Source organism: Macrobrachium rosenbergii, chromosome 21 (assembly GCF_040412425.1).
Source record: "Macrobrachium rosenbergii isolate ZJJX-2024 chromosome 21, ASM4041242v1, whole genome shotgun sequence".
NCBI lineage: Eukaryota > Metazoa > Arthropoda > Malacostraca > Decapoda > Palaemonidae > Macrobrachium > Macrobrachium rosenbergii.
In genome coordinates this window covers 20,687,375-20,713,143 of record NC_089761.1, presented here as the reverse complement: position 1 = coordinate 20,713,143, position 25,769 = coordinate 20,687,375, and the positions used below count along the sequence as shown (strand labels likewise).

The window sequence follows — 25,769 nt, the reverse complement described above, 5'->3', positions numbered from 1 at the left end:
TGTACTTCATTTTCTTCTTTTTTTTTTCATCAGGAGTCACTCACGGATCTCTCGCTTCACTGCTCTACCATGATTGTACTTCGCAATTTTCACACCTATTGAATCATAATGTGTAAAATACAGCGTCATCCTGGTTTTCCTCGACATTGATTCGCCTGGTGCCGGGGGGGATTCCTGCATATTGCAAATTTTATGATGGACGAATTCATGAGTTTCTCGGTCCCCGCTCAAAACCAATTAACTAACTAATTTCCGGAGCACACGAATTTGCCTCAATCAGTTTTAATCCACGGGGTGGGAAGGAATACAAAATAGAATAGCCAGATTGATAACACCAGGAAAGGGTATCAGAATCAAGTCGGTTGTTATGAAGGAGAAAGATGGCCCTTAGGATAGGTTATGTAATTAAGATGTAGGATCCTTGTCGCTGTTTGTGACGGCTTGATCATCTCAGGCACCAATTTTATATTTAATAATAATGCTGAAGACATACAGCGTTATTCCTGCTTTATTTATTTATTTTTTTTTACAGACATATGGTCTGTTGCTAGAAGCTTGATTGACCAGCTCTTATCTTATGTCGTAAGATTAAGTGAACTTCGGAAATTATAATAAATAGATATCATCTTTCTTACTTTTTAATTTTCTGTACAAGAAAACTATTGTGTCGGCTTTGTCTGGCCGTCCGCACTTTTTCTGTCCGCCCTCAGATCTTAAAAACTACTGAAGCTAGAGGGCTGGAAATTGGTATGTTGATCATCCACCCTCCAGTCATCAAACATACGAAATTGCAGTCCTCTAGCCTCAGTAGTTTTTATTTTATTTTAGATTAAATTTAGCCACCATCATGCTTCTGGCAACGATATAGGATAGGCCACCACCGGACCGTGGTTAAAATTTCATGGACCGCGGCTCATACAGCATTATACCGAGACCACCGAAAGATAGATCTGTTTTCTGTGGCCTTAATTATACGCTGTAGCGGCTGTACAGAAAACTCGATTTTGCCGAAGAAACTTCGTCCCATATTTTACTTGTTTTTTTAATCAAAATCGTACAGGCTCTAAGTGGGTCCTGCATGCAGCTTTAAGTCCCAGTAATTCCCACAGTTGCCACGATCACATTTAACTTTACGAAACAGAATAATTATTTCTTTCAGCAACTTCTCCGGCACATTTCCTTAATCTAGACATACCTTACAAACCCTGGTCAGCCATTCATTGGCACGCTCACCACCGTACTTCAGTATCTCAGTTATAATTCCATTAATTCTTTCAGTTCTTAGTTGTCCACTAACATACCACCCACCACTACACCCAGCTGTAAATGGGTGCATTACATGCATTTCTTGGGGTCAAGAAGAGCAGTGTGGAGCTAGCAACCCATCCTTGAACATTTGCTGAGAAACCTAGAGCCAACCCCTTCAAGGAGGAAAAGGTGAAGGTGGTATATATATATATATATATATATATGTATATATATATATATGTATATATATATATATATATATATATATATATATTTATATATAAAGTCACATATTCTATTCTTCGTGTCTTTAGCATTGTACCTCGAAAATGTGTTGAAAGAGCACGAAAGCACTTGTACTCCTTTTATTTTTTTTCCTGTGGCCGTGGCTAAATATATTGTCACGCGCTATTTAGTGACATATAAGCATATATATATATATATACTCGTATATGTATGTATATATATATATATATATATATATATATATATATATATATATATATGATGTATATATACATATATACATATATACATATATATATTTTAGTGTGTATATTTGAGCGTGCGTGCGTCTTAACAGCCGAAGAAATAACCACACTGACCAGGGAAGAGGCTTCAGGTTCAACTCCAACAGTTCTGTCATGGCGGAGACTGGTCGACCGCGTTGAGCACCTAATTACGGTCCAGGCTTCGATTTCGTGTCGAAGATCGGCTCGGGACTGACAGCAAAACAAAGACCAATTTTCTTAAGATGATTTAATGACCCTCAAGCCTCTGTTACATTTTGCATGTTTCCTCTTCACGATTATTTCCATGATGATAATTGGTGATCGGTAATAGACATCTATAAAAAGTGCTCGTACTAATCTTACGCGCGTTTAAAGCATTTCGAGTTATCGCTTGATTTAATCGGGGGGAAAAAATGGCCTATCATTTTGTAAGCCTAAACTGACGGATGATTTCGTGCGCTCAACGCATTTTCGTGGGCTTTTACGCAGCTTGTGCGTGATGTTTATCCGTGAAAATTCACCCGCAAATCAACGCAGAGCTCAGTGACGGACAGACCGATTGATCTTCATCCCATGACGTTTAGTGAGATATTAAGCCGACGAAACAACAGAGCTTGAATTACTACGCAAGAAAAGAAGAAGCATCACAGGCCACATTGCGTGTTTGGTCGTAGGGAAGTTCAGATACAGTTACACACCCAGGCCCCTTAACTCTCACTTCCGGCTGCTGAAGTCTTAACTCACAGATGCGTTCGCTGTAGACTGAAGCTTGGGCGTTTAGGCCTACAGTAAGCTTTCTAATGATAGAGATACGTCATCTAGAAGGCTCACGAAATGGCCGAATTCTCACGCGAAGATCCTGAGTCTCTGTGAGAAGGTCGGGTCGAGGTGAAGGTGGCCGGGCAATTAGGGATTGGGTTATTATTATTATTATTATTGTTATTATTATTATTATTATTATTATTATTATTATTATTATTATTCAAGCAGAACCCTCAGAATCCAATGCCTGTGTGCAGAAACAGAAAGCATACAAGTAAATATAAATAAACTCTCTCTCTCTCTTTCTCTGAACATATATATATGCATGTATATGCATATATATATATATATATATATATATATATATATATATATATATACACACACACTCAACATGTGTGTGTATACGAACAGCTGACCAGCAAACTAGGCCACAAAAGTTAAGCTATTTTAGCAATGGCCCACAAAATTACTGCTGCCTTTATTAAGCTTAAGACCGTGCAAGGTTTACGGCGTTAAGGACGCGCGATGCTCTCGTGTCTTTGAGCGCTGTTCCTTGACCTAGTTTTAGGGCATCGCCTGCATTAATTGTCTTAAGCTAAGGACAAAAAAATAAAGACAGCGGGGATAGAGGAAAGATGGTACTAAGGACGATGATGATGGTTATAATAATTGGATTGCATTGTTTTTCGCGATTGTAAAGACTTGTTTTCGTGTTGACGGCGTTTATGCGCTCTCTCTCTCTCTCTATCTCTCTCTCTCTCTCTCTCTCTCTCTCTCTCTCTCTCTCTCTCTCTCTCTCTCTCGTGTGTGTGTGTGTTGTGGGTGTTCAACAAAATCTTGCTTTAGAATCCGAAGATTCTGTATGAAAAAAATTTGGAATGAAAACAGTGCGGCAAGTTTTACAACTTACAGATAATAGTAAATTTGTGTGTGTGGGTTCGTTTCTCTCTCTCTCTCTTCAATTTGACAAGTTTTACAAGTTACAGGTAACCAGTAAATCTCTGTGTGTGTGTTCCTTTCCTCTCTCTCTCTCTCTCTCTCTCTCTCTCTCTCTTCTTCTTCTTTAATTTGGTAAGTTTTGCAAGTTACAGGTAACCAATAAATCTGTGTGTGTGTTCCTCTCTCTCTCTCTCTCTCTCTCTCTCTCTCTCTCTCTCTCTCTTCTTCTTCTTCTTCTTCGTCTTCTTCTTCTTCTTCTTCTTCTTCTTCTGAGAAAGGGCAAATATTCCCTAATGCAATCTTCAAAAGGGTGACGGTGAAGGAAGGAGGCCAATAGAGTGCCGTAAGTGGTTCTTCTCTGTTTCGGAAAATCAGGTTTAAAAATCGAGACGTATCTTTGGCGAGAGTCTTCCAAAAATTGACGCGACACGTGAGCGGTAAAATTGGACTTTGATTCACGTGGGGGGCTTTTTCTCCCTATACCTGGACATCGGGGAAAAGCCAAAAATAGGAAGGTTCTGGAGAATGGATTTTTTTTTTTTCATTTTTGTGCCCCGTTCGTTGAATTTTCAGGCGATGTTGCTGAACTTCGTCTTAAAATGATGTTTCAGATTTGATATAGAAATTCGACAATTTCTTCTTAATGTTATTTTTAATGTTGTATGGTTCTCGGTCCATTCATTGTAAAATGTTGTTTCAGATATAATATAAAAATTCGATAATTTCTTCTTAAATGTTTTTTTAATGTTGTGTGGTTCTGGGTCCATTCATTGTAAAAGAATGTTTCAGATTTAATATAAAAACTCGATAATTTCTTCATAATGCTTTTTAATGTTGAATGGTTCTGGGTCATTCATTGTAAAATGATGTTTCAGATTTAATATAAAATTTTATAATTTCTTAATGTTTTTTTAATTTATGATTCTCGGTCCACTCATTGTAAAAAAGATGTTTCAGATTTAATATAAAAATCAGATCATTTCTTCTTAATGTTTTTTAATGTTGTATGATTCTGGGTCCATTCATTGTAAAAATGATGTTTCAGGTTTAATATAAAAACTCGATAATTTCTTCTGAATGTACTATAATGGTGCATGGTTCGGGGTCCACATAAACAAGTAGGCCTAGTAATGAGGTGACTCCTCAATCTATTGCAAATAACCAGAATATTATTTTACTATTAATTATTGAATTATTGACTTACTAATTCCCCTCTAAAACTAAACTCAACTAAATGTCACTGGGGTTTTCAGGTCAATGGTCGCAGTTATTTCAGGCCAACAAATGGACTGCGGGAATTAATAATAAACTCTCAGGTTCAACCGGTCTGAATTACTCTCGAATCAACCGTAACTATTAATAATTGCATATCTAAAATCAGCATTACATACGAATAGTGTATTGACAATTCATGGTTTTATGCATATAGGCTATATATATATATGTCTATATGTACATATATATACACATACATATATATATTATGTATATATATATATATATATATTATATATATATATATATATATATATATATTATTAACGCACAGTTCAAAGTAATGTTAAAAGGTTGCTTACACATTACGGCAAAAATTTCGAATCAAATGATTTTACTCAAAAAATATTGCGTCGAAAAAGTTGATCGCCTGCTACCAAGTAAAGGTACCTTATCACCAGAGGCTTAATTTACTTGTGTGTTATATGTTCTTCAGATCTATGACTTAATACTCTGATAATTTTTCTTGTTTTTTTTTTTATTCCGTCTGAAGAATATCTCTATTTTACAGATGAATCTAATTTTCATTCAGTCTGTTAGATTGCATTTATATTTTTATCTTCTACTGGAATATGAAAAAATCGCTGTATGTTATGGAATATAGCTTAAATAAGTATAAACGTACAGTTGACATGTGTAATAGTTACCTAGATCTCAGCCGTCTTTACATTTGACATTTGACTCTCTCTAGTTGCATTTTTTTGTCTCACGCCACAGTGAATCATGTCTGATGTTTAATTAACTTTGCATGATTTCCTAGCATCAAATTATAACATAAAAAATTATGCACTATATATATTCATCACTTGGCGGCGCTGAATAATATCCATGGCTTCTAGTGATTGGCCTTTGACCTAGTATCATCTCACTTTGATCAAGTTAATTACGAGTAAAATACTGTCTTTCCTCCAACAGTCAAATGTCCCAGGGGATCCCAAGAGTGACTGATGCGTCCTTGTGTGCGTGTGTGTGTTTTATGGTATTTACAGAATGATTCCGTTTTAATAATAATAATAATACTTTATTTCGAATATGAATTCATATACAATAAATTTACAAATAAAAGTAGTGGTGGCAAGAGTCTGCAATTTTGATTTACTATTAAACAAACAAATTTACAGAAAAAATACAGTTATCACAACCAAAGTATCTTACCAATAAACATAAAAAAAACTTTAAAAAGGGTCAGGCAACTAGACCTAAAAAGCAAGCGTAAATAAGCCCAATAACAACTGTATTATTCTCCATCTACATAAAAAACATAATGGACAAATCATTCCAAATATAGAACATAAAAAAAAGGTAGTTTTATCTGTCAGTAGAGTATTCTGTGCCATTCATCATGTAATGTAAATAATAAAGACGCATCACTGTCTTTTAGCAATCGTATCAAAACGTCATTTGATTTCTCCAGTCTCTGTTTTAAACTAAATAAATAGTGCGTGGCGCCGGGTAACACCAAGGCAGGACAAAGCCAGTGTCACAAAAACATGTGAAGCACTATTGCTGCGGGCGACTCCCATCAGCCCCCTTATTATATCATTATGACACACTCTTAGTCTTCCTAAAGTTTCTGAATGACAACGAAGATAAAAGATGCCTGATTACTCATTCCCTTCTGTTTACAGAATCACTCCGTTTTAACAATAACAAACATAAAAGAAACCTGATTGCTTCTTGTATCTACAGAATCACTCCGTTTTGGCGATAGGAAACATAAAAGAAACCTGATTGCTTATGTATTTACAGAATCACTCCGTTTTGGCGATAGGAAACATAAAAGAAAAACCTGATTGATTCTTGTATTTACAGAATCACTGCGTTTTAACGACAACAAACATAAAAGAAAAACCCGATTGCTTCTTGTATTTACAGAATCACTCCGTTTTAACGAGAGGAAACATAAAAGAAAAACCTGATTGATTCTTGTATTTACAGAATCACTGCGTTTTAACGACAACAAACATAAAAGAAAAACCCGATTGCTTCTTGTATTTACAGAATCACTGCGTTTTAATGATAACGAAAGCAAAAGAAACCAAATTACTCGTTCTTTTGGTCAGTTAGTTAATGTGCATAATGACTATTTAAATATTTAGTACTGAACTGATATTCATGTATTTCAGACCCTGTCATCATCTTAGTGAGGTACATTAGCTATTATTTCACAGGCGTTTCTAGTTATTTGTGCGGCTTTCTCAATCCACACAGTTAGTGCACCACATGATCCGAACTATTGTCTCGCAAATTTATTCTTGCATTTTTTGAGTTTCTTCCCCTCTTATATAGAATATTTGATTGTTATGTTGTACGAAATATTTGATTGTTATGTTGTATGAAATGTTTGAGTGTTATGTTGCATGAAATATTTGATTGTTATGTTGTATGAAATGTGTGATTGTTATATTGTATGAAGTATTTGATTGTTATACTGTATGAAATGTTTGATTGTTATGTGTATGAAATGTGTGATTGTTGTATTGTATAAAATATTTTATTATATTGTATGCAATATTTGATTGTTATATTGTATGCTATATTTGATTGTTATATTGTATGCAATATTTGATTGTTAGATTGTGTGAAATATTTGATTGTTATATTGAATGAAATATTTGATTGTTATATTGTGTGAAATATTTGATTGTTATATTGAATGAAATATTTGATTGTTATATTTTGTGAAATATTTAATTGTTATCTTGTATGAAATATTCAATTGTTATATTGTTAAGAGTACGTTAATGGATTCCTATCCATCAACACCATAAAAATCAATCAATCTAAGTCATCCATTTACTCGTATTGATGAGCCCAAACAGATTCTCTATTTCGTCTCTGAGTCAGAGATTTTTTTTTTTTTTTTTCTTCTCGAACCCGACTTAAAACTCCTTGAAATCCAGGCTCAAGTTGTCGTTTTTCTTCCCTCAGAGTTTGTGTGTGACTGCAAGCGCTTGCTTGATAATTGGGTCTTCGGTCACTTGGTGTTGGACGGCGCCGTTATTCAGGAGGTAAGGATAATTGAGGATTAAGTGTGTTGCTTAAACTTCATTATTTTTCGTTTTATCGAAAGCAATAGTGATCTTTAGGATGTGTCTTTTGACCGTAATTATCTTGATCAAGGTGAGATTATATCAGGTCAAAGGTCAGTCACGAGAAGCCTTGGATATAATTCAGCATCGGTAGAGTGCTGAATATATCTAGTGCATGATTTTTTTTGTGATAGATTTATGTTAGAATATCATGCAAGGTTAATTAAGCACCGGACATGATTCACTGTGGAGTGAGATAAAACAATGCAGAGAGAGAGAGAGAGAGAGAGAGAGAGACAGAGAGAGAGAGAGAGAGGAAGGCGTTATCAGAACGTTCCATAAGACAGTTTGTTTCCTATTTTCAAGTGTAAGTTTATCTGTTTTAATTGTCGTTTTCAAGTAAGCAGTCCGCTCAACATCTATTATAAAACCTATTTAATCATATATGCATATACACGTGCGCTGTTTGTAATACACATGTCTAATGATATGGCTGAGATGACGTTGCGTAGTATATGTGGCGTAAAAAGAATGGAAAATGTGAAAAATGTGGAAATATTTAGTTATTGGCAGAGAGATTAGCGTAAGTGAAAGGACGAATCAGTGGTCTTTGAGATGGTTTGGTCATATGGGGAGAATGGAGGACAACAGATGAAAAGATGTGGGCTCGACGCTACACAGATTATCTTCTTTTGTATGTGCTTGAAGAGGCTAATATTAATGAATTCGCAGCCGTTTTATCTTTTTTATTATTATTATTATTATTATTATTATTATTATTATTATTATTATTATTATTATTATTATTATTATTATTATTATTATTTTATAATGAAATATAGCAGATTACCATTAAAGATAATATATTGTACATATATATGTATATATATACATTATGTATATATATATATTTATATACATATATGTATATACATTTATATATGTATATATTATATATAAGTATGAATAGGGAAGCAACCGTTGTATTGTTATACATTATGCAAATTACACTTAGCATCATTAAGATTGAGAATCTGACTTGGACCGCATAGGTAGCAACGCGATAGTGACTCAGAGCAGCCATTCCCGAGAACAACGCTGGTAGGAAAAGGCTGAGAGAAACGGAGTATTATATCATCATTCCCTTTGTAGCTACTGTTATCTCTTATGCATCTTTATGTTTGCTTTTCTGGAAACGTCTTGCTCTCTACGAAAGAAATTGCAACCTGACCGAATTCCACCGGAAGTGATAAATAATCAAAACATTGTCCGGAAGGGATTCTTTGATTTCAAGGGGATTCATCTATTATTATTATTATTATTATTATTATTATTATTATTATTATTATTATTATTATTATTATTATTATTTTTATTATTATTATTATTATTATTATTATTATTATTATTATTATTCAGAAGATGAAACATATTTATATGTTACAAGCCCACAGGGTCCATGACTTTAGATTCAAGCTTCCAAAGAATATGGTGTTCGTTAGAAAGAAGTAACAATAAGTAGTGGGAAATACAGACAGAAATAGCATATTAAAAAAAGAAAAATAAATTAACAAATTAATAAATAAACAGATAAAAATGTAATTAGGTTATTAAAACACACTACCTGAACCATAGTGATCTAAATCGTCCTTTTAAGATTTCAATAATATTCGTCTACCAAAAACACGATGAACAAAATCGTCCTTTTAAGATTTCAAAAATATTCGTCTACGATGAACAAAATCGTCCTTTTAAGATTTCAATAATATTCGTCTACCGGAAACACGATGAACAAAATCGTCATTTTAAGATTTTTCAAAAATATTCGTCTACGATGAACAAAATCGTCCTTTTAAGATTTCAAGAATATTCGTCTACGATGAACAAAATCGTCCTTTTAAGATTTCAGTAATATTCGTCTACCGGAAACACGATGAACAAAATCGTCCTTTTAAGATTTCAAACATATTCGTCTACGATGAACAAAATCGTCCTTTTAAGATTTCAATAACATTCGTCTACCAGAAACACGATGAACAAAATCGTCCTTTTAAGATTTCAAACATATTCGTCTACGATGAACAAAATCGTCCTTTTAAGATTTCAAACATATTCGTCTACGATGAACAAAATCGTCCTTTTAAGATTTCAAACATATTCGTCTGCCAGAAAGATGATGAACACAGTCGTCCTTTTAAGATTTCAAAGAGATTCGTCAGCCAGAAACACAATGAACATTATCGTCCTTTTAATATTTCAGAGATTATTCGTCTGCCAGAAAAACGACGAACAAAATCGTCCTTTTAGGATTTAATAGATATTCGTCCGCCAGAAACACGACGAACAAAATCGTCTTATTAAAATTACAGACAACATAACGATGTACAATCTTTTATTAAGAATTCTATTAACCTTTTCAAAATCTCGCGGAACCTTAAGCTTTTATATTTCGGCGCAAGAGATTTTCTCTAAAGCTGAAAAGAAGGTCGTTCTGGCACTTGACTCTCTGTAATGGAGCGAGAAGCGTATTAAACCTCCCCAGATCCAATGAAATTCTATTAACTAGTCTGACCTTGACCGCTGTGTCCTCCAGATTCGGCAGTGGGTTTGTACCATACTTAGAGAAATAAGAAGGGTGATAGTGTTAACTTTTATAAGGATGTGGTTAAACGGTTGTTATTATTATTGTTATTATTATTATTATTATTATTATTATTATTATTATTATTATTTTTATTATTATTATTATTATTGCGTATAAGGAAATGTAACAGATTATCATGTAAAGGTTTTATATATAAATGTATATATATATGTGTGTAATTATATGTATATATCATTTGTATACATATATAGTTATATGTTTGTATATTTATGTAAATATTATTTATACATATATATATATAAAATATATATACATATATATATATATATATATATATATATATTTATATACATATATACACACACATATATATATTTTATATACATATATATATGTATATATGTGTATATATATTGCATGTCTATATATATATATATATATATATATATATATATATATATATATATATATATATATATATATGTAATATACATATATATATAAATATATATATATATACATACATACATACATACATACATGGAGAGAGAGAGAGAGAGAGAGAGATTTCATTCGACCGGTTATGTAAACGGGCGCAGAGGCCGATAGACAGACAGACAAACAGGCAGTCGGACAGACAAAGAACAGTCAACTAAAAACCATTCGCTTCCTTTACTCCGGCAGCCATTTAAGGCTTCGTCATTTATACCTTGAGAGAAAATCCAGGATTCCACCGTTCTAACACGAGTCTTTATACAGGCAGGTCCATAGTTGGTATTTCGTTTTTCCTAGAGTTTCAGGCATATGTATGTCTTAACTTAACAGTACACACACGACGTACCCATTATCGCTTATGCCATAGCGTATGCCTAACAAACCTCTAGATATAGATGAATGTATATAATATATATATATATATATATATATATATATATATATGTATGTATATTATATATACATGTATATATATATATATATATATATATATATTATATATATATAGTGTATATTATATATATATAGTGTGTGTATGTATGTATGTATATATGTATATATATGGTGTATATATATATATATATATATATATATATATATACATAAATCTAAATATATAAATATGTATATATATGTATATGTTTATACATATATATATACATATATGCAAATATATGAGATATATATACACACACATATATATATATATATATATATACATATATATATACATGTGTGTGTGTGTGTTTAGAATCTACCAGTTGCTTTTTACCAGATATACAGATATAATTGTAATAGGATCTTAGGGATTTGCAGTGACAAGCGTATCTAAAAGCGCGAAGAATTCGAGAAGTTAAGAGGCCATTGTGGCTATTACAATTACATATATAATATATATATATATATATATATATATATATATATATATATATATGTGTGTGTGTGTGTGTGTGTGTGTGTGTGTGTGCGTGTGCGTGCGTATGTGTTACTAGGGAATTGTCTAGCGTTGGCCAAGCAGTAAAGTAGCTATAAATGGCACTGAATTTTCTTTATGAAGGTATATTAGACGTAGTGATATCTTTCAGGTTAGAATCAAATATATTCTACTACGTTTATAACAGTTCAATATGCAGTGCGCTTAGCTACAAAGGCACGTTCAATATAAGAATTATATCTAACAGTTTCAGTGCGCTAAGGGTATAACAGCCAATTCGTGCTTATCAAAGAGGTTTACAGAATAAAGTGGAACTGAACACTTATTTTTCCACAATTTAAAAAAAAAATAGTTTACATATTAACGCTTATAATCTTTTATATTAGTTTTTTGAAGTGAGTGGAGACAGAAGTACCGAGTGTTAAGCCATCCATGAAAATTGGGGATTTTTTTTTTATCCTATTGTTACATCAGTGGAAACCGGTGAGTTTTTATTTATCCTTTTTGTTGGGAATACTTTTTCACCCCCAAAACTGCGAGGGGTCGTTTCTACGAAGAAACAACCGCAGTGCCTGTCACTGTTCCCTTTTAGGAATTCTCGAATGTGGCAGGAGATACTTCACAATTACTGGTAAGTAAAGATAAATAAAACAAGTAAAAATTCCTCAGAAGTTTCTTCGGCGCAATCGAGTTTTCTGTTTTCTGCAAAGCCGCTACAGCGTATAATCAAGGCCACTGAAAGTAGATATATCTTTCGATGGTCTCGGTATAATGCTGTATGAGCCTCGGCCCATGAAACTTTAACCACAGCCCAGTGGTGGCCTATCCTATATCGTTGCCAGAAGCACGATTATGGCCAACGTCAACCTTAAATAAAATAAAAACTATTGAGGCTAGAAGGCTGCAATTTGGTATGTTTGATGATTGGAGGGTGGATGATCAACATACCAATTTGCATCCCTCTAGCCTCAGTATTTTAAGATTTGAGGGCGGACAGAAAAAGTGTGGATGGACAGACAAAGCCGGCACAATAGTTTACTTTTACAGAAAACTGAAAAAAGTGTTCGACCCCATACAGTGAGGGAAAATGTATGGGGGTTGTATGATCGTGTTTTCCAGTTTTGTCGGTTTCGCCTTTGAAAATAAGAAAAAGCAGTTTTACAAAAATCAGGAAAAGAAAAGAATAGAGTTGGTATGTTTACCCCATTTATGAATAAGCCACACAAACTTTAACCAGTGTCAAACCATGTTCATATAGTGCGAGTATATGTATATGTGCACAGTGCATGAGCATGTATATGCGCATATATTTGTTGCGCGTGTATGTGCATATCTGTGATAAAGAAAGCCTGACACTAAAGGCTAAACCAGTGGCTCTCAGTCTTTTTTTTAGTGATGGCACCCTAACTAATATAAAAATTACCGTTGCACCCATTCTTCACTATCCACCATATCGCATGAATTAACTTCTTATTTAATGAATAAAATTATTATCCATACTCAAACCAAAATCAGCGCACCGCACATGCAGAAATATACTGTACAAACAAAGAGCATATCAGAAGAATTAGATAAACTTAATTAGAGTAGACACACTGATAATAATTATATGAAGACTTCTGCTAACTTTTTTTTTTTTTACAATTGTTCATTGAGATGATCTAGCCAAGACGAAATTCATGACAATCTTGCGGAACCCCTAGGCACTGCCTGGGGTGCCACGGCACCCAATTTGAGAATCACTGGGCTAAACGATGAAGCGTATAGAACTTGATTCCAAGAGAAGAGGTGTATCTTGATTCAGTCAACGGATTTGCTGTCGCTGCTTTTCTTCGCTTAATCTCTTGGCTTCTTATAGGTTTCTGTTAGTGCGTGAAACGACAAAATATTCACTTTGCTCTTGAACTACTGTATGTATACAGGGCAAAATTAACTTTTGCCAACTACGGTACATTCCTTGTAATATGTGACTGTTACTACGAGCTAGTTTTCGACTGGTTTATTGATTATTAGTCTGGCGTGACATCGCTGGTGGTCTAGGTATAGTATTCTATGTAAAGTAGTATGCCAGGCCACTAGTATTTTGTATAAAGCTTATATTTATATATTATATATATATATATATATATAAATTATATATAATATATATATATATATATATATATATATATATATATATATATATATAAATATATATAAATATATATATACATATATATGTATATTTATATATATATACACTATTATTACTTTAATGTACCTATCTGAGAGAGACTTAAGATAATTCGCTGTAGTGTTTGAGAGAAAGGTCAGATAGCCTTGATGTAATTTTGAAAGACAGGTAGACAGAGGAGTCAAGAGATTCAAGTATATCTTTTTAAAGTGAAAGGAGAGAGAGAGAGAGAGAGAGAGAGAGAGAGAGAGAGAGAGAGAGAGAGAGTCCATAATAATAAAATTACATAACACGACATCGAGAGAGAAAGCTACTGAGAGTCCAAATGAAGAGTGTAGTTGAGAGGTATGCGTCAGACAAACCCTAGACCCTAATTAATCTTACTGTTTGTTTAGGCTAAGATCTGACGGTGCAAAAAAAAAAAATCTTTGTACCCACTGACACTTGAACACTTGCATGTCTGTACGTACTTGGAGGTAATAAAAAAGAAGCAACTTACGACGAAAGAAAGCCCTATAAACAGAAAAGCTATCAGCGTCTTCTATCGGAAAATCATACGTTTTGGAGAAGTTTATATCCAAGAAAGCGCGAAGACCGAGTATCATCCAAGTATAGATAAATGGAATGCGACCGTAAAGACACTCAAGAAACGACCTCTGCGAGCGAAAGAATCCAATCTTAAATCCATAAGTAATCGTTCTCGAGGCCACAAAGCCATTTAGAAATCACCCGTGGTGTAGTTTATTAATAGGGTGATTGATATAGGGAGTTAAGGGGCCCTTAACACGTACTTGGAAGTATTTACGCTGTCTAAGCCATGCTTTGGTTATTGACATTTAATCGTTCGTGTCTGCTCCACCAGTTGATCGATACGCTATGGCCTACTTATGGAGTATTGGAAGAAACCTTTCACGATATGCTGCAGATAAGAGCACGCTCTCTCTCTCTCTCTCTCTCTCTCTCTCTCTCTCTCTCTCTCTCTCTCTCTCTTTCCAATACACGGAAAGGAGAGTGTTTTGGTTTGAATGGTATCGGTTTTTTTTTTTTTTCTAAGAATAGTTATCGAAATGTATGTTATTTATTAATTGTTATTTAGCTTTGGCTATTAACGTGTTTTTTTGTTGTTGTTGTTGATGTCGGTACAGGGTATGGTTATACTTAGGAAGAAAAATATTCTTATGGGTATCAGATTTATTTGGTTTGGCTGTGTTAGCTGAATCAAAAGTTGGAGAGGACAGTTCACACACACACACGCACATATACAGTATATATGTATATATATATATATATATATATATATATATATATATATATATATATATATATATATATATATATATATATAGATGTACAGTGCATATGTATATATATACATATATATATGTATATATACATATTCTTACAGAATAAACACATATATATGTGTGTGTGCGTGCGTTGTATATGTATGTCACTATACACGAAGGAGCTTATTCCTCTTACACCTTCTGTCCCATTCCCACGCGGAAACTTCCAAACAAAAGCACACACACACACACACACACACACACACACACACACACTGGGTCGAAAACTCACTTAAACTCCCAAGACGAAATGAAATTTTCCTAAATGGACAACAAGGAAATGACGCAAGCATGGTGTAATCGCCTCTGTTATGCCAAAGAAGAGAAGAGGCTTTCGAATCCCTCGAAACGAAGCAAAAATTGAGTCAACAGGTGACATGGCGGGCTCGCAGGTACACGTGAACGAGAGCGTGAGCTGCTGTGTCGGCCGGCGGGTGGGGTTAAAAAGCGCGGACGTCCTTCGTTAATGGATGATGGTACAGGAGAAAAAACTGGGTTGTCTTTTCGATGGGAACGTGCTACTGACAAGCAACGTCGCGTACTCGCAAGCACGCGACCATCGGTAAGAAAATATGCATAGAAATGCTAAGACTAAGCCCACCTATGTCTGGGAAAGACGTAGCAATTCTGTGGAAGGCGAACTCCGATAACGTGACAGGGGATAAATGAGAAAACGGGAAACCAGATGGGGAAAAAAGATTAGAAAACGAGACACCAAATTAACAAAAATGGGTTGGTCGGAGAGACAGTCATGCAGATTACAGACGTGAACGGAAATTACAATCTCTTTTGATGATGAGGAGGGAAGCAGATCAGTAACTAGAAAAGTGATTTTCCTAATCCGAGAAGGAAAAAAGAACAAAATGCAGTTTGCGTGGAAGGCTATTCAGATAACGAAAGGACAAGTAGGTTACACGTATTTTTTTTTTTCTTTTATGAGACTCGGCATACGTCCGTACGTGCTTTCCTCTTAGTCACTCCGCTCCAGAAAAACTTCGGTGTTAGAGGAGTCGTATTTCTTGACACATTTTCTACTTACGGGATTGTGTCGGATAAGGGCATTCTTTTCCGTGTCAGGTGAGTTCGGGTTGAGACACAGAGAGAAACAAACAGGCTCAGGTTACAATAGTCACGAACACAATTCTTTTCTCAAGAGAAGAATAGACGGATAAGTAACCAGGCGCATATAGCTAGTTCTTTCTTGGTGGAAAATAAAAAGAAAATCTGATAAATGGGAAGAAGAATTGGTGACTTATAACCTTAGATGAAATGATAGGCCGCCCTTCGCCCATACTGAAAAACGAAGGTAATGGCAATAATTTGGGGGAGAGACAGGAAAAAAAACATATTAGATTTTACCTTTCTATAAAAAGAAGGAAGTTCTTAGAACTTTATACACACACACACACACACACACACACACACACACACACACACATATATATATATATATATATATATATATATATATATATATATATATATATATATATATATATATATATATACATATACTGTACAGATCACAAAGAATCGCATAAATATCCGATGGGTGTTTGCAGGTTAGATGATGCTATACGGATATGGGGAGCAGGGGGGACGGTGTTAGAAGGTAAGAAGGTTGCATAAAGGCCATAAAGAGAGGCGTGAAGGGGTCAGGGTTTCAGCAGGAGTGTGACCTTTACCATTTGATACTTCTCTGAATTGCGTTTTACATTTGCTCTCTCCCTTTTCTTTTTGTACCTTTGCTGCAAAATGACGCTTATGTACGTTTGTGATAAACTGTGTGGAATAATTAGCGTGAAGGCTATTAGCAAATCTGGTGACCTGGTCCAACATATATATATATACATATATATTATGTATTATATATATACGGTATACATAAATATATATATATATATATTTATATATAAAGAAATTACAAAAAGAACTCATGCATAACTTCAGAGTGTTTATGGATGAGAGAGAGAGAGAGAGAGAGAGAGAGAGAGAGAGAGAGAGAGAGAGAGAGAGAGAGAGGAAAGGCCCATCAAAATGGAGGTTTACCTATTCGAGTCACTTTCCTAGTAATTGTATACACACACATGTATGTATTTATGATATATGAGTATGTGTATTTATATATATATATATATATATATATATATATATATATATATATGTGTGTGTGTGTGTGTGTGTGTATATATACACATATATGTGTGTATATATATATATCAGCTTCGAATGATCATCCTGAATACTTACATATTACATTTATGATTGCTTTTGTATTTTACCTAATGCAAATTTTGTCATTGTCATCATCACCAAGGCGTTGGTACGCGATTCATAGGTTTATTGACGGAATAAACTAGGAATAAAGATGTGATGAAGCATTTCTTATGTGGAATATAAAAGGAAAATGTAATGCCCTCATTCAAAAGCTGAGGGAATGAGACCACTCAGCTGCGAATAAGTTTTCTTTTTTTTACACCCTGACTCTGTAGTAACGTTCTCTGGATTTTTAATTGAGAGGGTGCAATTAAAGGATCAGTCCAGATAGTTTTAGTGTTCTGTAAAAGAAAACTCTTGAGACGGCTTTTTGTGTTTGTCCGTCCGCCCTCAGATCTTAAAAACTACTGAGGATAAAATGGCTGCAAATTGGTATGTTGATCATCCACCCTCCAATTATCAAACATACCAAATTGCAGCCTTCTAGCCTCAGTAGTTCTTATTTTATTTAAGGTAAAAGTTAGCCATGATCGTGCGTCTGGCACTGCTATAGGTCCCAACAACACACGCCACCACCCGGCTGTGGCTGAAAGTTTCATGGGCCACGGATGAGAGTTTCATGGGCCGTGGCTGAGGGTTTTATACACCATTATATACTGTACATAAAACTCGATTGCACCGGAGAAACTTCGGCGCATTTTTTACTTGTTTGTTCTACAGAAATAGAGTTAAAATTAATGATCATTGCAGAAGGACGAATAGAACAACAGTGCAGAAAGAGAGACGAAGTAATTAAAGGAATAATGAGAGAGAGAGAGAGAGAGAGAGAGAGAGAGAGAGAGAGAGAGAAGAACAGCACTTAGATACAGAAGTCATACAAAGGTAACAGGTACACGGACGAACTTCCCAGTACCAGGCTTCTGCTCTGAGGTTCTTAGAAAACCAGGAACTTGACAAAGAGGTTGTTCAGTACTGAATTTGATATCTGTGGGCAGTCGTATTTTAAATAGCTCGTGCATGGAATGTTTTATATCTGGTTGCTCTTAGGCGTGCTTATATATATATATATATATATATATATATATATATATATATATATATATATATATATATATATATATATATATACATATACCGTATGTATGTATGTATATTTTGTATGTATATATACATAAATATTTTTTTATTTATGTATTTATTTATATATTTTGCATGAGAATATACTGCTGAGGTTTTAGCCAGAGATTTTTAGCGCCGTGGTACATGCACTTCTTTTTTTTTCTATGATTTTATCGTAATATTTAGTAACCCTTAATATCCTCTGTGGGTTCAAAACTGACAAAGGTATCTCGTTGTGAGGCATTTTGTGCGTTACATGTATTCTATCGGTCTCTCCAAAGACTTGTTTATTTTTTACAGATAATATTTTCTATAAACTGAATCCAACTTTGAGACGTCTGTAGCTAAGAATCTCTTAAATCTTATTCCAGCGTGAATTTTATGTCTTTCTCTTCTTCTCTTCTCTCTCTCTCATTCATTCATTCATTCATTCATTAAGTCCATTCATGAACAAGATTTCTTGTGGCTTGTACATGGTGACCTTGAAATTTGCAAGAGAGAAGAGAGAGAGAGAGAGAGAGAGAGAGAGAGAGAGAGAGAGAGAGAGAATTAAAAGATTACGCCTGTCTTGTTATTACGTGTAGCTTAGTCTTGCAATTTTGGAATTAACGTAATCTGAAAATGATTGTTCAACGATTTTCTTTTTTTTTTTTTTCGCGCAGGGGCGTAGAAACTTCATGAGGTCAAATGCATTTTCCTTCGGACTAATGTTTATGTGTTTTATTTTTATTTTTTTTATTAGTTTTAGTTTATCCAGTAATGGCCTTTGGCTGTGGTACGATTACTAATACTACTGCCACCTTAAGTAGTACTGCCATTATCGGATGATGATGATAATTATTATTATTATTATTATTATTATTATTAAATGTTTCAAAAATGTACAATATGAAGCAATCTAGTGATTGCCATTACCGTATTATTATTATTATTATTATTATTATTATTATTATTATTATTATTATTATTATTATTATTATTATTAACTACTTCAAGAATGCACTGTACAATATGAAGCAATCTAATGAATTCCATTACGGCATTATTATTATTATTATTATTATTATTATTATTATTATTATTATTATTATTATTAAATACTTAACGAATGTGCAACACGCCAGCTCCGTATTATTAAGCCTGTCATGCTTTAAAAGTTAGAAAAAATACCAAATTTGTATCCACACATAATTTAAATTTAATTTTCGTCTGTCAAAAAAAAAGCTAAATTCAAACAATTCGGGTATATTTTTCATTAAAATTTGACAAACTTATATTTTAAAATAACGATTCTCACCAGTTATCGAGCACTGACTATATTCCTGTTATGACATTTTACTATGTTATCATTTTTTTGTGCGTTTTTGCAATGGAATGTCATTGCAACAGATTTCAGAATTAAATTTATGCTTTGGAAGAAAATAATGGAAATTTATGGTACCTGTTTTTATTTTGTTTAAACTCTTTCGATATACAATATTACATTATTTTTATATTTACATGTTTTCGTAATTGCCACTATAACATTAATAACAAAAAGTTCTGTCATATTCTACAATTTACTTTCATGTTCCGTTTTGTGAGCTATACAGCATTGAAATATAATGGCCAAACTCTCGCAGTTTAAACCTGTTATTCAAAAAAAAAAAAATACAATAAAAACAACTATTGTTCTACACGAAATGCGATGCAATATATATATCGAAATGGGGTTTTCATGTAATTTTTTTTTTGCTATTGTTTTGAGAATTCGACTTTCTGCTCTGTTCACAAACGGTCGTTTTTCCAAGACCTGTAAGAGGAGTCTGAGCAGAGAGAGAGAGAGAGAGAGAGAGAGAGAGAGAGAGAGAGAGAGAGAGAATCGATAAGTAGGTGTGGCTGGTTGTTGCGGTCTATTAGGTTATGTTAACAACCTCACATCTGGTTTTGCAATGCTAACCCTTCCCTCACTCCTTGCCAACAGCTCCCCTCCTCACCCAAACCACCTCACCCCTAACCCCTCACACCTTCATCCCTCATCCCTCACGCCCTCAACCCTCATCCCTCACACCCTCAACCTTCACCCCTCACACCTTCATCCCTGAGCCCTCACATCCTCACCCAAACCACCTCACCCTGCACCCCTCATACCCTCATCCTTCACACCCTCACCCCTCATCCCTCACCCTCACGCGCTCATCCCTAAAACCTCACCCTTCACCCCTCACCCCCTCATCCATAAAACCTCACCCCTCATCCCTCACACCCTCAGTGCTAACCCCTCACACCATCATCCCTCATCCCTCACCCCTCACACCTTTATCCCTCATCCCTCACCCTTCGCCTGTATACTAAGTACTCTAACCTTCCCCCTCGGTAGTGGCGTCGCCCACGGACTGCCTTGTCCATCTCACCCCACCCACTCCCCATACTCTTTACTCCCCTCTAGCCCCCTTCCAAGACCTCTCTCAAGTCCCCACCTCAAGGACTACCATCCCCCCCTCCTCCCTTCTCAAATTTCTTCCCTCCTACGCTTCCTACCAGACCTGTCCTGTTCCTGTGATTAATAATGTTTTCAGTTCAGGGTGCTTCCATATTCTCGCTTCATCGCCTTCTCCTTCTTCTTCCATTCGTCGCTTCTTCACCTTCCCCTCTCTTAATTTCCTCGCTTCTCCATTTTTTTACTCCTTATCTACTCAGTTCTTAACGATTCAGCTTCCCTGTTTTTATCATCTTCTGTTCTCTCCTTTCCTGCTCTATGTTATCGTCCTTATTTCTCACTTTCTCTCCTTCCCCCGTCCTCTTTATTCTTCCTTCTCCTCTCCCTTTCCCTCCCCAACCTCTTTCTCCACTAATCTATTCTTTGCTCATCTGGAGTCCTTATTCTCGTGACTGGACTGCCTACTTCTGCCGTTACTCCCCCAACCACACCGCCGCCCCCTTGCCCTGCCTCCTCCTACTCCAACTCCATTTACCGAGCGAACATTGTTCTGGTAAAGGTACTTGTAGTATGACCCAATGACCTCTTTTAAGCAGGTCGCACTAGGTCATAGCTCACTGTTGCGTAACCGCAGATAAGTGCCACGTCGTGTGACGCAGTATATTGAAAGCAGCGTACCGTTGGACATTCAGTTTTTTCTGAAGAAATGTCTTCTTTTATTATTTATATATTTAGTTATCTATTTTTATATTGATTTTTGCTACTTACTGTATGTGTTAAGATGAAATATTTTGACTATGTATGTGTCTACGTATACTGTATGCTTTGAGTTATGTACTAAGTAAGGTATCATTAAGTATATAAAACTTAGCCTTTGTTCGCATGATAATAATGCTATTTATGCGGCAACTTCATAAATAATAACAATAATTATAAATGAAGGTGATTATGTTTTTGAACACACTACCCAAATTAGGTCCAGTTTTTAATCTTTAGACTCTGTTTTCATTGTGATTTTGTGGAATACCGTGAAAGGCCCTGTCGTTTTGAACTTTGAGACAAAGCAACGTGCGAATTTGAAAAAGCAAGCATTTGAAATGGACAAAGCAAGCATGTGAATTTGACAGAGCAAACATTTGACTTTGACAAAGCAAGCATGTGATTCTGACATAACAAGCATGTGTATTTGGCATAGCAAGCATGTGAATTTGACAGAGTAAGCATGTGAATTTGACAAAGCAAGCGTGTGAAATGACAGAGCAGGCATGTGAATTTGACAAAGCAAGCATGTGATTCTGACATAACACGCATGTGGATTTGACATAGCAAGCACATGAATTTGACATGGTAAGCATGTGAATTTGATAAAGCAAGTTTGTGAATATGACAAAGCAGGCCATTTGACTTTGACAAAGAAAGCATGTGATTCTGACACAACAAGCGTGTGGTTTTGACATAGCAAGCATGTGAATTCGACAAAGAAAGTATGTGAATTTGACAAAGCAAGCTTATGAATATGACAAAGTAGGCATGTGGATTTGACAAAGCAAGCGTGTTACTTTGACAAAGCACCCTTTGTAAATTTGACAAAGCAAGCATGTGAATTTGACATCTCAAGTATGCGAATACGATGCCACAAGAATCTCAGATTTGTCATCTCAGTTGCGTGAACTGGGCATCATCACACTTTGCGAATTTTACATCTCATTTTTGTGTTAATTTGGGATTTCAACTATAATAAATAACGGAGAGTGAATCCTTGACTCGTTCTGTATTTATAAACTCGTAGGTAAACGTAAATTCCCTTAGAAGATAAAAAAAACTTAATCTAAGATAAAAAAAAAAAAAACTCAATTACTCTTGTATCTCTCATCTAGGTAAGGTAAGCAGTCATCGTTCTCAAGGCTAATTGAATTTTTAGTCAAGTTCAGTTTCAATGTCAAGTACCTAAGAAGGTCGTGATTTCAGTGAACTTGATACCCAGCACAGAAAAATAACTGATGTTTCATACCCAGACCTAAAAACAAGTAAAAAATGCGCCGAAGTTTCTTCGGTATAATGCTGTATGAGCCGCGGCCCATGAAACTTTATTCCCGGCCCGGTGGTTGCCTATCCTATATCGTTGCCAGAAGCACGATCGTAGCTAACTTTAACCTTGAATAAAATAAAAACTACTGAGGCTAGATGGCTGCAATTTGGTATGTTTGAGGATTGGAGGGTGGATGATCAACATACCAATTTGCAGCCCTCTAGCCTCAGTAGTTTTTAAGATTTGGGGGCGGACAGACAAAAGTGCGGACAGAATAATGTGCGGACGGACAGACAAAATCGGCACAATAGTGTTCTTTTACAGAAAACTAATAAGGCTTAAAGTTAATGACTAATACACTAAAATACCATTTAATGTCGGATGTCAGGTATCCCAAAATAACTTCAGAGTTAATGTCAGGTACTTAATGTTAGTACTTACGTCATCAAATGCTTAATGCCCCGTAAACTAAGATTAACATCAGTCACTTAATGCGTAATATCGAAAAATACCATCAGGTACGTAAATGAGCCCATTACTCAAAAATATTACAAATATTTCTAAATTTCCCGCTAACGTTTTCATGTGAAGTCCTGAATTGCGTCACTTGTTGACATTATCTAAAGTTGCTGTTTAAGATTTTACTCGACGCCGAAATCAAATGTGATGTCAGGTATTGAGTGAATGAGTTACCTGGCGAAGCAGTTTTGTGAATGTATTAGACAGGAATCAAGCAGTTACAGAGTGAAACAGCGACTGCACTCTTTGTATTTATGATGCCGTTCTTTCATAGGAGTAAACCCCTCGTAGGCACCATTTTTTTTTATAGTAAAACGTCCACTGCATAAACATAAGTGTAATAATTGATTTAGGCATCTTGGTAATGTTGCATTAACAGGGGAAAAGGTTCTGGCTGAAACGGACAAATTTCACGTGAGCAAATTAATAGGTTATCATAGATATACACATATCCAAATAGATATGAATGAAATAGCTTAATCCGCAGGACAAATCACTATATTGTATTATTAGGCTTAGTGCTTTATTTATTTATATATTTATTATTATTATTATTATTATTATTATTATTGTTGTTGTTGTTGTTGTTTGTAGGCACTGAAGCTTAATATACACATGACGGATAAATCCAGTTGTAATGCTTTGAAAATATACTATGTGATAGCACAACTTATTTATGAACTCCCAAATAGTACCACTTCATATAATAGGAAAAGATCCCCACGAACAGAGAAACTGACTCTTCATGCTAAGAAAAACTTCCGGCATGAAATAAAGCAGAAAATGCAGTTTTTCATCATGGCGGCTCATGACGTCAGAAATACAGGTGAGAAATGATGATGACGTCACGGCATTTTTCCTCCAATGACTGAGTAGGCGGAGTGCCAAGGTGGGCGTGTGAGTTATGGAGGGGAAGGAGGAAAATAATCAGGAAAATAGGAGGAAAATAGTCCTTAAGTACAGGTAGTTATGAGAAGTCCTTACTACTCGTATTTTACCGTTGCCTCTCGCTGTAAGTTAAAAAGTATTGCGTTGCATAAATCGCGGGTTTTTCGGACTGTTCATGGAAGCGTTTATCGAAGTGATTTACCAACGTATTTTATGCTGCACTCAAGGAAAGTACGTCTACTTTTCTTATGAATGCGAAAGCATACGTATGCAGTTGAATATATATATATATATGTATATGTATATGTATATATATATATATATATATATATATATATATATATATACAGGTATATATATATTTATAAGAATGTACGATTATATGAATGTATGTGTATGTACTAATACACACATACACACACACACACACACACATATATATATATATATATATATATATATATTTATATATATGTGTGTGTGTTGTATGTACATTACACACACACACATATATATATATATATGCATATATATACACACATATATGTGTGTGTGTGTGTGTGTGTTTTTTTTTACTTCTCTTGAGGGGCGTTCATAAATAACTACATCCTTGGGCATCGATTTCATTGGATTCTTTCGTAAGAATTTTCCTATTCGATCACAAGAGCTGACATTCTTTATTTTCCAAGCCATATGATTACTTCAAAGGAATTGTAAATAAGACCTCCTTGGAATTAAATAAGATATTAGAATCTGTAAATCTTTTCTGTCACGTGTACACGCGCTCGACCAGACAAATAAATATATATTTATATATATACGGTATATATGTATATATATATATATATATATATATATATATATATTATATATGCATATATATATATATGTACATATATATATGCATATATATATATATGTATATATATATATATATATACAGTATATGTATCTGTCTGTATCTGTATGTGATATATATATATATAATATATATATATATATATATATGTATATATACTCCTTACATTCAGATAAACACAGACATATATAATATATATATACCTGTATATATATACACACACACACACACACACACATATATATATATATATATATATATGAGTTATATATATATATATATATATATATATATGACCCTGACCAAGGTCAGTTAGGTCATGTTCTCTTACTGCATCTGTTTTGTTGACAGCATCAGATCATCTTACACCACTAAGATTCTCTGGTAAAGATGGC

General features: G+C 34.5%; 1 protein-coding gene across 1 annotated transcript; it reads left to right on the top strand.

Annotated features, from left to right (window-relative positions):
• The first annotated feature begins 16,872 nt into the window (after positions 1-16,872).
• LOC136849406 (placenta-specific protein 4-like) lies at positions 16,873-20,994 on the top strand. Its single transcript, XM_067122757.1, has 2 exons — positions 16,873-16,936; positions 20,624-20,994. Exons 1-2 carry the CDS (start codon positions 16,873-16,875, stop codon positions 20,992-20,994), a joined length of 435 nt encoding a protein of 144 aa, XP_066978858.1.
• The last annotated feature ends 4,775 nt before the right edge of the window (positions 20,995-25,769 follow it).

Bases quoted from the DNA above. Each gene is read 5' to 3' on its own strand.
- LOC136849406 (XM_067122757.1), top strand. From the start codon at position 16,873: ATGGGTGTTTGCAGGTTAGATGATGCTATACGGATATGGGGAGCAGGG. The intron at 16,937-20,623 runs GTAAGAAGGTTG...CCTTGCCAACAG, and splicing joins AGGGGGGACGGTGTTAGAAG to CTCCCCTCCTCACCCAAACC.